This window comes from Coenobita brevimanus, chromosome 74 (genome assembly GCF_032717465.1).
Source record: "Coenobita brevimanus isolate Jiangsu-jjx chromosome 74, ASM3271746v2, whole genome shotgun sequence".
In the NCBI taxonomy this organism is placed as follows: Eukaryota; Metazoa; Arthropoda; class Malacostraca; order Decapoda; family Coenobitidae; genus Coenobita; species Coenobita brevimanus.
The window spans coordinates 10,460,780-10,475,998 of NC_137027.1; the positions used below are offsets into that span (position 1 = coordinate 10,460,780).

At 40.6% G+C, this 15,219-nt stretch overlaps 1 protein-coding gene across 1 annotated transcript; it reads left to right on the plus strand.

Moving 5' to 3' along the window:
* Positions 1 to 248: 248 nt before the first annotated feature.
* LOC145407842 (dual specificity phosphatase 28-like) lies at positions 249 to 9,667 on the plus strand. The gene is made up of 5 exons (XM_080278700.1): positions 249 to 315; positions 2,802 to 2,970; positions 6,527 to 6,626; positions 7,847 to 8,010; positions 9,113 to 9,667. Exons 2-5 carry the CDS (start codon positions 2,812 to 2,814, stop codon positions 9,266 to 9,268), a joined length of 579 nt encoding a protein of 192 aa, XP_080134826.1. The 5' UTR covers positions 249 to 315; positions 2,802 to 2,811; the 3' UTR covers positions 9,269 to 9,667.
* The last annotated feature ends 5,552 nt before the right edge of the window (positions 9,668 to 15,219 follow it).

A 15,219-nucleotide genomic window follows, 5' to 3' on the forward strand; every position in this document is an offset into this window, starting at 1 on the left:
AGCAACAATAACAACGTGGTGACTCAAGTATTGAAGAGGACCGACAAAGCCTTATAACGGCCATCTTACTCGACCACTAGCTATTTTACTCGCTCAGAATTTTCTAGTACGCCCGTGCAGATTTGCTGTCGTCCAGGTAAACGCAGTTTAACATCAATAACCACTGTATGAATGACATACATGTAATCAAATCGCAGTATTTATAATTGACACTTACTTGAACTTGGCTTCTGTGTAGTAAGATGGTTGTTGCTGGCATCTGATTTAAATATAGCGTTGCAGACGACCCGGCACAACACTCCTCAGCTGAACAAGGTAGGTCATTGAAACATTATTTTCATGAGTCAAAGATGGTTCACATCTGTCTACATGTAAACTACTAGTTTTCGTTTTAATGTGCAACATAATACGCTGCTAACATACATCTAATATACTCAGTTTTCACTACCTTCTTGACACTAATGTTAATGGACACGCCCACTCTTCATTGCACACTACTCCCATGTTATTATGCTACATACTTTTACACTCCAGTGGTTTCCAACCTACATTACGCTGTACATTTTCTGTCCCTAGTCAACGTAGGGTCTCTGCCATTCAGTGCAATATACTGTATATGCATCACAGTGTAATTTGCGATTTACATTTCAGTTAATGTTACGTTTACACAATGCAAATGCAAACAAAACATTCCGCATTTCGGATATGTACAGTATATGTATCAGCACTGTTGATACTGTGAGGGTATATGGCACACCATGGATAGTGTCGGGGTTTATGGCACCACTAGAGATAATGTTTGGGTATGTGGCACCACTGTAGATGATGGGGCATGTCGCAATGAGAATTTAAATACCTCTCATTCATAAATACGAGCCCTTACAATCGTAAACAAAAGCACGTGGTTGAAGTTAAGATGAATGACATTTAAAGAACGCATACTACTCGTATTATGCATAAAATTAAATATCATCTGAATGAAAGTAAATAATTAGTATGATTTCGGGGTAAAAATAAAATCTGGATGAATATTGTACAATATATATATATATATATATATATATATATATATATATATATATATATATATATATATATATATATATATTACAGTATTAGCTATTGGACCCCAAAGAAGGACCCCAAAGGTGGATATATGTATGTATGTATGTATGTTTCAAAAAACGGAACCTATACAAACTTTTTACCAAAATTTTGCACACACAACCATTTGGTGCCCCATTGCTAATCATCCCAGTTTCATCTAGACCAATGGTTCCCAACCTTTTTCGGCTTGTTACCCATTTTACATGGTACATCAAGCCTGTTACCCCAATTCGTATATATATATATATATATATATATATATATATATATATATATATATATATATATATATATATATATATATATACCGTATAGCTCTTACACATCAGATATTGTAATAGTTACCTCACAAGTTCACTATTCCACAACTCTGGTTCGTTCGTTCGAAGATTTCCTGCACATATAGTGCAAGCCGGGCCATACATTAGCCCGGTCAGTGGGGTATGGGCTGATTAAAAAATAGTAAGTGGGGAGGACAGGACCTGGGGATTGCCCAGCACACACGTCCTGTCTCCTGACTGGCTTTGTGGTGTGTGCACCTATGGTTGTAACGGTAGCCTAATAGCTAACTATACTGCACAGTACGCATACAGACCAGCTTCTGTCCACTTCGGCTGCTGTTCACGAAGAAACTGACAGTGTGAGGCAGACTCGGACAGTTGGGCGAGCTGACTAAACATGTAACGGACGCGTCATTCTCAGGGTTGCTGAGTGACTGGTTGTGTCCTGAAGCACACCTGTGACTCACGACCTGACACACACGTAACTATTTTTTCAGATTTTTTTGAATAATAGTTTTTAATAGCCATTGTTATTAATTTTAACTGTATTACTTACTAGGTTTACATTAAGTCGGTGTATGTTTCCTGAAATATATATTTGGTCTATCTATCTATCTATTGCCAGACGCCTCAATCCCGTTTGGGGTGGCCACAAACAAATCGCCTCCAAGTCGCCCTGTCCCCCGCCATTTCACTCCCCTGCTCCCAACTCACACCCCCCTCTCTCATATACCTCTCCACCCCATCTCTCCATCTCATCCTCGGCCTCCCCCTCCCTCTTTCCCCCTCCACCTCACTCACATACACTCTCTTCGTCAGTCTTTGACCCTCCATCCTCTCCACATGGCCAAACCACCTCAGTGTGTTCCTCATAACGCTTCCTATCACATCCACATCAACACCACAACGCTCCTTTATATTCTCATTCGTCAGCCTGTCTCTCCATGTGACTCCACAGGTGATTTATATATATATATATATATATATATATATATATATATATATATATATATATATATATATATATATATATATATATATGCATTATACAGTACAGTACAGTATTCTGCCGCCAGCTGTCTCATTGTTTTTTCGGTTCCCTGAATTCCTCGACTTTTTCTTATTTTCTGTCACCCCACCGTTATACTCCCCCATAAACTGCCATATTATCCCTGGGGGGTAATTTACCCTTCGGTAGGGAACCACTGATCTAGACTGATGTCCTCTGAGAGGGAGTTTTAACCACCATACTTCCGAAGGGCAGGTGCCAGCGAGAAGAACGAGTAATGATGCTTGTATCCATCCATCCATCTACTGTGTGTGTGTGTGTGTGTGTTTAACTATATATCTCTATACCTAAATAACCATCCATCCATCCATCTGTCAACTTTCATTTGTCTACGTTCATTTCAGTGTGGTCGTGATGGCTGAGTGGCGTAGGGATGGGCTGGGTCTGAGCCAGGTGTGGGAAGGTCTGTGGGTGGCGCCGGCTCGTGCAGTCACCGCCGAATCCCTCACCTCCCACGGCATAACCTCCTTGGTGTGGGCGACTCCGGAAATCCCCCCTCCAGCACCACTCCCGGTAATATAGAAAGTGAAAACCAGAAATCAGTCTTCGTTATGAGATAGAAACGAGTCTCCTTGGTTGCTAGTCAAATTCACCTTCCAACTTGATCGGAAATCCCCCCTCTAGCTCTCCTCTCATTAATGTAGAAAGTGAAAACCAGTCCTACACCTTCCTACACTTGGCCATTAACTGAGCTGAAAGGAGTTGGGCATTTTTGTCAAGTTAAAGCAAATACGCTATAGCATCATTAGATTTTTTTTTTTTTCGAATAATTTGGGCTCTTTTTTTTTTTTTCTGTTATCCTTACCGTCAGATGTGCCTCTCCTATATTACTAGATCTTTGCGTTCCGCTAGAATTTTGCCCATATCTTTGTTTTTCCTGTTACCTTTATCCTTAAGTCACCGTTTCCCGTTTATTCTGAAAGTTTCCTTTGGCTTTTATTACCATACTGTTTCTAACCTTTTTATAATCAGTTCTACCTTTCATTTTTCTTATCAACAAGTTCTCTTCTCAAATCCTAGTTATTTGTCACAGTTATTCTCATCTTTACCTGTTTCACCTTCCCTCTCAAGTTTACATTTCTTATTACTGGTACTTTTCGCCCACGGATGTGCGTTTGTCTTAGATTTCTCTTTAAATATCACCCTTTCTCTCACTCTTATCCTCCTGTCTGCATTTCTCGTTTACGTGTATCATCTGTTTCTCTCACAACACATGCAACCCTTCAAAACAGCCTTAACAAATAATCTCTGGGAGCGCCCGATTGAAGTGCTTGGTTTCTTGCAGTCCACTAGGTTCACGTCAAGATAGTGTTTTTCTCAAGGGGAACCATGGGGTAATTTGAAGGCACTGGAAATTTATGTCGTTATTATTTCCCTGATGAAAATTTTGTGGCAAATCTCTCTCTCTCTCTCTCTCTCTCTCTCTCTCTCTCTCTCTCTCTCTCTCTCTCTCTCTCTCTCTCTCTTACCTTCTCGTATACAGCATTCCTAGTAGTAGTTCTAAATTAGTGCATGGAGTTATGACATGCTTTATTTGACAAAGAAAACTGGGAGGGATGAACTGACGGATGTTTGGGTGAGAAATGAATACTACCAGATTATCAGCAAATTGGCTATCCGGGTGCTCCTTTCATTCTCATCTACCTGTGTCTTTGAAGTGGAGTTTTTCGAGATTCTGACATTCATATTAAACTAGGGTAACTGGACCTACGCGAGAGATGACCTCATTTGTGCTGGTACTGTGACTCAGCGACTGATGCCCAAACTGGTAACAGAACTGATATTCAGCCTCACCACTGCAGGGGATTCCACTCAGTTTTGAGCCTTCCTTTATAGTAGTACTAGTAGTAATAGTTGTTGTTGTTGTTGTTGTAGACTCATCTGAACGCGAACCCAGTGGACCGCAAACTGAAACTCCCCTCCTCCTGCGGTCCACCATCGTCCCCCAGGGGGGACGTTTGTATAACCAGGAATCGAAGCCACCCAGTCATATCGGTGCCACCACGTGAAGGCGTCCCTCTCCTGCACCTGTGTGCATCTTCAAAGGAATATATTGATGGGGACCATGTAATATATATATATATATATATATATATATATATATATATATATATATATATATATATATATATATATATATATATATATATATGTATGTATGTATGTATGTATATGTATTATGTCCGGAGAGGAAGGGGCTTAAAACAAAACATCAGCAACAAAAAAAAGAGGAATGAAGGATGTTTGGTACAATAATATTTTCTGTTTCTCCTTTTCCACGTGGAAATGCATGAGTTGTGAAGTCTCGTGGGCATCACGACTTCACAACATCTTTTCTTTACCAGTTTATTTTAGCATCGCCTGTCTCAGTATTCATATCTGTGCTAGTTAGGCATTCCGTGGCGATATTGCAAAGATATAAATAACATACCCCCATGAAAATCTAATGACCTTTTTTTCTTTTTAAATTTTATACTCCCTACCTTCAGACGATTTTACTTAGCTTATGAAGGGAAATAATGTTACGAATGGAGAGAGTGTTCCAGCATCGTCACTACAAATGGTTTCTTTAAATTAACAAATCGTCTACACGTAGCAAGAATAAACATAAGAAACAATTCACCGTATTCAAGGGGTTAAGGTGTAATGCCAGTCAATTCGTCAAGAAACACAGGTTACAGAGCCTCCTGAGGATACGAAAATTCAATATATTCTCAATTTTATGTTGTCCGTTAATTGCTTGGATTGTAGAAAACTTGGGAAATATTTTACATGTTGTGCAGAACTGGCTTGGTAATACTTTTTTTTTTTTTTCTTCTTAATATTTACATTGTATCCGATCCCTTCTTTTTTATTCCTTCCCGCCCACCTCTTTTCTTCCTTTCTCGTACCTCTTCTTTCTCTTTTTCATCTTATATCATTTTTTGTTCCACTTGCACCTTCCTCATTTCCTAGTCTTACTGTTTTCCCTCATCTACTTCCTGTCACTTCCTTTCCTCATAAATCTAGTACACTTTTTGTTCCACTTTTTCCCATCCTTTTATCATCCTTCTTTTACTTTTCCCCTTCCCATTGTCTTCCTGGATTTCCTATCTCCCTCTCCCTTCCTTTCTCTTCCCTACAGTTATACATTCTTCTCTTCCTCTCTCCTTCCTTTATTCTTCCTTCTCCCACTTCTCTTCCATTCGTCTCTATTCTTTTTTTCCCATTCTTTTCATCTTCCTACACGTTTACTTTAGTTTGTTTCATCTTTTCCCTCTCCCACGTTTTCTCTTCTGTCTCTTCTTCGAGTGTTCCTTTGACTTCTCTTTGTTTTTCTTCTTCCCTTATTTTGTCTTTATTACGTTTCTTTCCTTTAACTCTGCGTTCATCCATTCCTACTCTGCCCACATGTTCCTCTTCCATCCCCTATTTCCTTCATTCCCATGTCACTTCTCTTCCCTCCCATCTTCATCCTTCCTCCTCTTCCATGTTCTCTCTTCTGTTCTTCCTTCTTCACTCTCTCAATTTATACTCCATATTCTTTTGTTTTCATTTCCCTTCCTCTCGCCCCTTCTTCTTTATTCCCCTTTTCTCTTCCTCTTTTCCATTCTCTCCCTCATCCCCTTCTTGCTTCTCCAGTTCTCTTCTTGTCTTCCTCTCCCTTTCCCATCCTCTCTGTCCTTCTTCTGTTCTTTTCCCATCATCCTCTCTCCTCCCTCCCTCCCTCTTTCACTCTCGTTTTTATCTTTCCTTCCTCTCCCTTCCCCATCCCCTTCCTCCCTGTGTTTAGCGTATATCTCCCTATCTTCGTGTCTTGTCCTTCCCTTGTTTCCCCGTTCTTTCTCTTCCCTCTCCATCCTCTCCCCATTCTACCTCTTCACCCTGTCCTTTCCCCATTCCCCTCGTCCTTCTCTGTTCATAGCAACCTCCCTATCTTCCCCTCTCTCTCTCTTCTGTTTCTACCCTCCCCATTCTACCTCTTCCCTTCCAGTTCTCCCTCCATTTGTCTTCTTTTCTTCCTCTTTCCTCCCTCATTATCTCCCCATTCTGCCTCCTCATCCCTCTTCAATGTTTTTTATCTCCCCAGGCGGAAGTGAGTATTGTGTACGTGGATGTCAAGGATGAAGCCAGCCAAAATCTCACCCCTTACTTCCCCATGGTGGCCAGAATATACAGGGAGAGGCGAGGTGAGAGTGTGTGTGTGTGTGTGTGTGTGTGTGTGTGTGTGTGTGTGTGTGTGTGTGTAGAAAGAAGCGTCGTGTGCTGGCATGTGTGTTTTAGAAAAGGAGGAACGTCAGAGAGAAAAAATGTAATAATGTGAGAATGGAATGAAAACAACCCAGAAAAACCTAGAAACAGAGATACGGGATGATTTTGTATATATATACAGTAGAGAGAGAGAGAGAGAGAGAGAAAGAGAGAGAGAGAAGTTGGGAGAAGAGGATGAGTACAATAGGAAGATACGAGAGGGGGACATACAATAGCTGGGTAGTCAGAGATAGAGTCGGTAAGGTGGGAGGAAGAGGCAAATAGAGAAAGGGGAAGAAAGAGGCAGGAAGAGGAAGTGGAAAAGAGTGAAAGAAATATGAAGATAGAAATTTTAGTCATGCATGAGAGAGGACCAGAGAGAGACAGCTTGGAAGAAGAATGTATTTATGTGTGTGTGTATGTATGTATGTATTTACGTATGTATGTATGTATGACGTGGGTGGATTTTAGTGTGTGTGCATTCATATCTACAGTAGCTGTCTATCAGTCTGTTTTTAATTTAAGGGCGTTATTTGTCTGTTTTCTATGGTTACAATTATTATTATTATTAGTAGTAGTAGTAGTAGTAGTACTAGTAGTACTACTACTACTACTACTATTACTACTACTATTATTTTAGAGAGAAAGGTATAAAATGACAGAGTCCGGGATTCAGAACCCAGACCAGTGAAAAAAAAAATGGACTGGGCTATGGAATCGCCATCGCATCATAGTAGTATATATTTGGACTCTGCATGGTCATAGTTACGACATACACGACCTTTCACACACACACACACACACACACACACACACACACACACACTCACACATTGTATAGGTTGCAGGTGATGTGTGCAGGGTGTGCCGTGCATTAGTGTGTATAGTATGTATGTATAACCCCATGTACGTGTTTATAACCCTGTGTACGTGTTTCACCCCATGTACACTTTGCAGGTGGTGTGTGCGTGATGTGCCGTGCGGGAGTGTGGTGTGTATGTATGACCCCATGTGTGTATATAACCCTGTGTACGTGTGTTAACCCATGTACGTGTTGCAGGTGGTGTGTGCGTGGTGTGCTGTGCTGGAGTGTGGTGTGTATGACCCCATGTGCGTATATAACCCTGTGTACGTGTTTCACTCCATGTACGTGTTGCAGGTGGTGTGTGCATGGTGTGTCGTGCAGGTATCAGCAGGTCGGCGTCCCTGGCCTGCGCTGCCCTGGTGGCCCATCCTGACCTGAACCTCACCCTCCGCGCCGCCTACACCGCCATCCGTAGCGCCAGGCCCATCGTTAGACCCAATTACGGCTTCTTCGCTCAGGTGGGGTCATTTCAGGTCATAATTTGGGGTCATATCTGATTTTCATTTAGCATTTTTTCTTAGGTCAGTTTAGGTCATTGTGTTTTTCAGGTTGAGGTCATATATATAATTTTTGTTTACAGTTTTTTTTTTCCCGCTCAGGTTGGTTCATTCTGGGTCATAGTTTAAGGTCAGGTCTGATTTTCGTTTAGGGTTTCTTTTTTTTCTAGGATTAGGTTAGGTCGTTGTGGGTCAGGTTGGGGTCATATTTTTTATTTGACTGTCATGAATCAGGTCGGGTTTTCATGTTTTTTTTTAGGGTTAGGTCAGTTTTTTGTCATTTTTTCTTTAGGGTCGGGTTAGGTCAGGTTAGGTCATCAAGAGTTGGCTTTATGTTGGTGTCAGGTCAATTTTAGTCTTTTAGGGTTAGGTCAGTTTTGCCTTCACCGCCATCCACAAGGTCAGGTTCTTTATCACTGCGTCTTCCCTCAGGTCAGTTCATCATTTTGTCTTCTTTTCCTGTTTTCCTTTTTCTTTTTTGGGGGTCAGGTTAGTTCATCATAGGTCAGCTAAGGCAATCAAGGGTCAGGTTTCCTTTGGTGGTTAGGTTAATTCTTGTGTAACTGTGCTTCATTCATTTTAAGGCTTTTCGTACGGTGATGCCCTACGTATCTTTTACAGCTGATTGCGCCCGTCGTATATATCCTTTGCAACTAATTATGTCTATCCTATTTATCGTTGCAGCTAATTACATCCAATCAACATACCTTTTGCAGCTAATTACATCCATATTACATACCTTTTGCAGCTAGTTATGTCCATATTACATACCTTTTGCAGCTAATTACATCCATATTACATACCTTTTGCAGCTAATTACATCCATATTACATACCTTTTGCAGCTAATTACATCCATATTACATACCTTTTGCAGCTAATTATGTCCATATTACATACCTTTTGCAGCTAATTACATCCATATTACATACCTTTTGCAGCTAATTATGTCCATATTACATACCTTTTGCAGCTAATTACATCCATATTACATACCTTTTGCTGTTTATTTATTTATCTATCTATTTATTTATTTGTTTACTTATTTTCTATTTGTTTTTTAGCTAATTGCGTACGAGGTGGAGGTGCGAGGACAGGCCAGCGTACGCATGGAACCCTCACCTTACGAGCCTGGAGGTGACCTGGTGCCGGATCTGTACCTGGAACACCTACGGGGAGACCTACGTGGCGGCACCTTCACCAGCTTCTTACCTCTCTGACCTCCACTACTCAAGGATGCTGTGTTTATCTTATTGGTTACCTGTGTTCTTTTCTACAAGTTATGGTCGTTTTGTAGTTTTTTATTTAGTTATTTAGGGCCATGGTGAGTCTGCGTGTTGGCCTATTTTGTTATATCCGAGGCCTGGGTTCGAAGCTCAGGCATGACAGACATCTAAATTCGGAGCTGGTGCTGTGTTGTTTTTTGTATGTTTTTGGTATGTTGGATTATACTGATGGCGAAAACAAACAGAATCTGACATACACAAACAGCCGTATTGCATTTAATCTTGACTATGTGCCACTTTTTGCTGATAGATAGATAAATAGATAGATAGATAAGTGGATAGATGGATGGATTGATGGAGAGAGAGAGAGAGTGACCAGAATTAACACATTTTCTCATGCTGGCTAGGTACAAATAGGAACAGGTAAATTCTGACAGTCATTTTCTCCCAGCAAAGCAGGATTTTGTGTGTGTGTGTGTGTGTGTGTGTGTGTGTGTGTGTGTGTGTGTGTGTGTGTGTGTGTGTGTGTCTGTGTCTGTGTCTGTGTGGACCATAAACGAACCGAAAGGCGATTAAAGTTCATTAATTCCGTGATGCATGAGTGTGTCTTGGGGATTCATTTTTTCCCAAACTCTGTCATCGTATTTGTGTTCAGAAGTGTCGATGTGTGTGTGTGTGTGTGTGTGTGTGTGTGTGTGTGGGTGTGGGTGTGATTTTTTTCTTATTTACAGCTTCACAGTGGCGTCTTTAGGAATACTTTTTTTTTCTTACAAGTCAAGTTGCTCTTTTCCTAATTTGTTGACACCTTGAGAGAGAAAAGGAATATATGGATTCATTTTTTATTATTTTTATCTATTTATTTATTGTTTTGAGGAGGAATGGAGACGGCAGCTGGGACTCAAAATTTGGCTGGTTTGACGTTCCTGAGTTGCGTTCGTTTTGATATATGGATGTTGGGACAATTGTCATTTTTTTTAAGTTTTTTTGTTTTTATTTTCTCTTACCCTCAGCTTACATAGCGTCGCATTCTCGTTGGCTCAGGGGATACCGTAACACTTCTTCCTCAGCGATTTATTCAGTATTATTGTACCTGTATATACTTTAGTTTATTACGTATACACCTGTGTCGATTTTACGAAACTGCAGGTAACACACAAGTGATTCCAAAGGTGTTCTGTTGATTATTTTTATCCTATGACATTCTTTTTAAATTCTTCGTACCTCCAGACGACTTTATTCAGCTGAGGGGAGACTTTTCAAAATGGGAAGGTTAAATATATTCTCCACGGAATTTTTCACTGTAGTCCATTCATCTTTACTTGGCCCAAATTTTCGTCATTTTTTTTTATTTTTGTCCTCGGAGTTCATTATTTCTTTGACAGGTGAACAGAGGAAGGAAAAACAAATTAAAGTAAAAAATAATTCCATACACCAGATTACAGGTGTCCTCCTGTGGCAAAAAAGACTGTACTGTGGCACTACATCCTTTATCATAGCACTTATTCGTGATCAGCATCTTATTCTACTGTCAGTCTATCGCCACAACTCAGCATTCAGTATTGAGAGGTGGTAATTTTAGGCCAGGTTAAAGGGAACAGAGTATAGCATAGTTTTTTCTCCAAAGCTGAAGAAAATCGTATCAGGAATAAATCGATAAATCACGCCGGCAAAACAAACCTTATTATATTTATTTTCTTCCCTTTACGTAATTAACAATGTCTTACCTGTATTTTCACCTGTTTATCCAGGTTTTCCACGTAGGTATGCATATATAATTTAGTGTTTTATGTTTAACCTGCTCAGCCCGATGACCTAATTTTTTTTTCCAATTCTTGCTGCCACCAGACGATTTTATTTACTCTGGAGGGGTTAAGGAGAGCCGCATCAAACCCCTCAGTTCGAAAAATCTCTTCAAATAGCAATAAAATCGTCCGAAAAACAAGAATAAAAAAATAACTCGCTGCATAAAAGGAGTTACGATGTGCAGGAATAAAATCGTCTGGAGAAAACAAGATTAAGATAAAAAAAAAAAGTCACCGGATAAAAGGAGTTAAGGTGTACAGCATAATGGGCGTAAGGATATTTATTTCCGTACCTAATTAACCACGAGGCACACCTGTATTTTTACCTGCGGATTTAGGATGTTCCACGGATGCATATTACTTAGTTTTTAGATGCTTAATCTGTATAGCTCGAAGGGGATTTGTCTCATTTCATTCCTGCTGCATCCAGACGGTTTTCCTCGGCCCAGACTTTCCCAGCTGGAGAGATTTAATACATCCTTCATTAACCCCCATCGCTACATGAGATTTCCTTAAGACTGAATAAAATCGTCTGGGGAAGGGTTAATTATAGCCTTTATTAATCCATTCACCATGAGAGACCTCCTATAGACTGAATGAAATCGTCTCCAGAAGGGTTAGATATAGTCTTAATAAACCCCTTCACTTCAGCAGATCTCCCCTAAGCTGAATAAAATCGTCTGGAAGCAGGCTAAACTGGTGAGAAGTCCGTGCCGAAAGGGTCAATTTACCTTGTACTAAGTGCCAATGTATTTCATACTTCGTTGGAAATACTTTAAAGATTATTGTAACTGCATGCGTGAGGTGTGGAAAGCCCCCCTTTATATATACAGTATATATATATATATATATATATATATATATATATAACGGATTATTTTTGAAACGTGGAGAAGGGTAATGACCGGGGATGAGATGGAGAATTATAAAAGTGACGGGTGTGTGAGCCAGAGAAAAGGCAGCGTGATGGCGAGGACAGAATAGCATGGGGGCAGTTCGTTTGTGGCCACCCGTTCCGAGATCAAGGCGTCTGGCTAAAGATAAGATGTCATGATAGAACATTACCTATCTTTATGTATCATTTCAACACTCTGTAATGTGGGATGCAGGTTAATTACATCTAATTACTTGCAGGTGTTCCGTAAATGACCCTAAGACCTCTTTCTAAGGGACTCATTTTGCTTATTACACCTTGTTGTTCTCCTTGTTACATAAATCTTTCCAGTATCACCATACTCTGCATATATAACGTTACAAATGGATATTTAACAGCCATATCCAAAAATAAATCGCTAAGGAAGAGGTGTTAGGGAGCTTCCTTACCTGACGAAAATACAATCCTTGATCTCACCCTCGCGCACGCAGTTTTGATAATTAAGCCTTTGGTCCTTTAATAGATAATGTTTTCGTATGTATTTAAAAATAAAAAGGTATGTATGCTTTCAAAGACATTTTCCTTGCTTCACTCTTACCCAGTTTATTTCTGCAAAAGGTCACGTTAATATTCTCAATGGGATTTGTTTATGCAGTCCATGTCGACTTTAGAAATATAGAAATAGCATTAAGAGAATACGAAGGTGTAGCATAATAAAAAAAAGTATGCTAAATAATACTGAGGTGTAACAGAGGTAAAAAAATTAACAAAAAAAATTCGCTGAGGTGTGACAATAAATATCATACATAAATTCTGAAGTTCGACATTCAAGATACATCGCTATGAATGAGGTGCTGAAAAGGCTCCTTAAGTTTACGAGAGCACGAGCCAAACACACCAGCCATAACATCCCTCATTAATACTGCTTCGAGACAGGAGCTCAACCTTTCACAGCCTCTTCTGGTGACATTTTGATACTGATAATACAGGGTAATTATTCACCGGTTCGGTCAGGATCACTTGATGGTTGTGATCGTCAGCTTTTACCCTCCCGGAAGGGAGCTGAGAGCTCATATAGTCCGATCTAAGGGCAAAGCTGTGACCTTCACACACGCACACACCCGTCCCCTTGCTCAAGGGGGACAGTAACCACCCATTTCGTCAGTGAAACTTTTCGCAACCTGAGCGAGGCGCGAACTCCCGTCCACCAGTTGGCAAGCGGGAACGTTAAGTGTGTGTGTGTGTGTGTGTGTGTGTGTGTGTGTGTGTGTGTGTGTGTGTGTGTGTGTCAAAAGTAGAGAAAACCACTACGCATGAAAATGTTGCAGTACTGAATGCAAGCTTAAGGCTGTGCAGGACATTACAGACAATTATATGCATACTTTGTTTAATTTTCAGTATCACAAACATTTAAAAATCAAGGCTACTTTCCTCAGAGTTCTAACATGAAAACAGATATACACAAAAGCACGCAACACGTACATTACTCAGAGATAAATATAAATGCTGATTTTTTTTTTTTTTTTTTTGGTGAAGATGTACGATTTCCGAGTCGAATTCAAGGGTCAAGTTGCCAGATACAGGATTTTACTGATGCCAGAGTGATGCGGTGATGCCCAGTGGTCCTGCCCCGGGAATGATTTGTCCTGGGCGAAACTCTGAAGGGCGAACTGGAACTGCTTCGAACCAAGCTGCTTTCAAATAGTTTCGTATGTGCTAGAAGGTTCGTCCACCGGGTTTCTAATTTATTAGTGTTCAAGGTTAAAACAGGGCTAGTGATTTTCCTATGCCGTATTTTCACTCACTTGCAAGAGACTAAAGAATATTACATTTAGGGACAAAAAATTCAGTGATTCGAATCCTAATATCGCCAAAATCTGTCAAATAACTCGCTAACAGTTCCATTTGTTAACGCTCAACCAACGAGATGCCCATGACTCGTGATCTTCATTTGACCCGCTGAATAAAGGTTCGAATCCCACTTGTCAGAATCCATCGTCTTGTCTCACATAGCTTCGACCTGGGCAAAGGAACTGTGGATGGGACTGTGAGATGTGTACAGTGTTGGAACAAGCCTAGTGCGTCTGAGATGTGTGTGTGTGTATGGAAAGCAATCTGATCTCTCTCTCTCTCTCTCTCTCTCTCTCTCTCTCTCTCTCTCTCTCTCTCTCTCTCTCTCTCTCTCTCTCTCTCTCTCTCTCTCTCTCTCTCTTACGGTTTTGGATGAAGGGAGTTTCGCCCTGCTGATGGGCTATTCAAATAAGAAGTGAGAATGTTTTGGTATTTCAGAATGTGTTTGTCAGCGTTGGATGAAGTAGGACTCAGGTCGTCATGGGCTTAACACCATCACGTTCTTCTCAAAATAAATCAATTTAGTCACAGAGTGCGCTATATTGGCTTTACAGTTGTCAGGATAAGAGTATTCAGCACTATCTATATTGCATCTGACAGGCTTTGTGCTATTATTTTTCGTAATAGTATGGAAAGCATATGTATATGGCGTAAATGGAAGAGCTAAAGGTATGGGAGTGTTGGCTGTATTGCAGAGGTGATGTCAGAGAGGGAGGTGAGGGAGTGGGGATGAGGGAGGTGAGGGAGTGGGGATGAGGGAGCTGAGGGAGTGGGGATGAGGGAGCTGAGGGAGGGAGCCAGGGTTTGACTGAGGTAAAGTTGTAATCACGAGTCTAGATTTTAAGGGTAGGGAACGAGGAGGGAGTGGGGTGTGATCTTTATACAATACGGGTGATAACACGAGAATAGATTGTATCTCTGGGCAACGTACTGTAGGTGAGGCAAGTGACGGGTGTGTGAGGTGAAACAGAGGCATTAAGCATATATAATTACTGAGTAGGAGAAGCAATCCAGACTTAAAATGTGAGATAGATATGCACTGGTATTAAAAAAATCGAGATGATTAAAGAAAAAAGACAAAACATTAGGAAAAGAGAACAGGAATAAAAAGGAGTGTGGAACATACTGTTGTAATGGGACATAAGATTACGTTAGAGGATGAGAACCAGAGTGTAAGTGGATACATAACTGTTCATTTTTCTCTTGAGTGTTCTTGTTCTTTCGAATCGGGCGTTCAGTGGGTGATGGGGTAGATATCTTAGATATGCAGTCATAATTAGTAACCAACGTATCATGATATTGCGTTACCACTACGTCAGGGGGTGAGGTGTGGTAGGCTGTAGTGTGGTGCGGTGTGGCAGTGTGGGGTGTGGTATATGTAGTGTGGCATAGTGTCAGTCAGTGATATGGTAGTGTGG

Excerpts from the sequence above, each read along its gene's own strand:
- LOC145407842 (XM_080278700.1), top strand. The coding sequence starts at position 2,812 with ATGGCTGAGTGGCGTAGGGATGGGCTGGGTCTGAGCCAGGTGTGGGAA. Across the intron at positions 2,971-6,526 it reads CCCCTCCAGCACCACTCCCG|GCGGAAGTGAGTATTGTGTA; the intron begins GTAATATAGAAA and ends TTATCTCCCCAG. Across the intron at positions 8,011-9,112 it reads ATTACGGCTTCTTCGCTCAG|CTAATTGCGTACGAGGTGGA; the intron begins GTGGGGTCATTT and ends TTTGTTTTTTAG.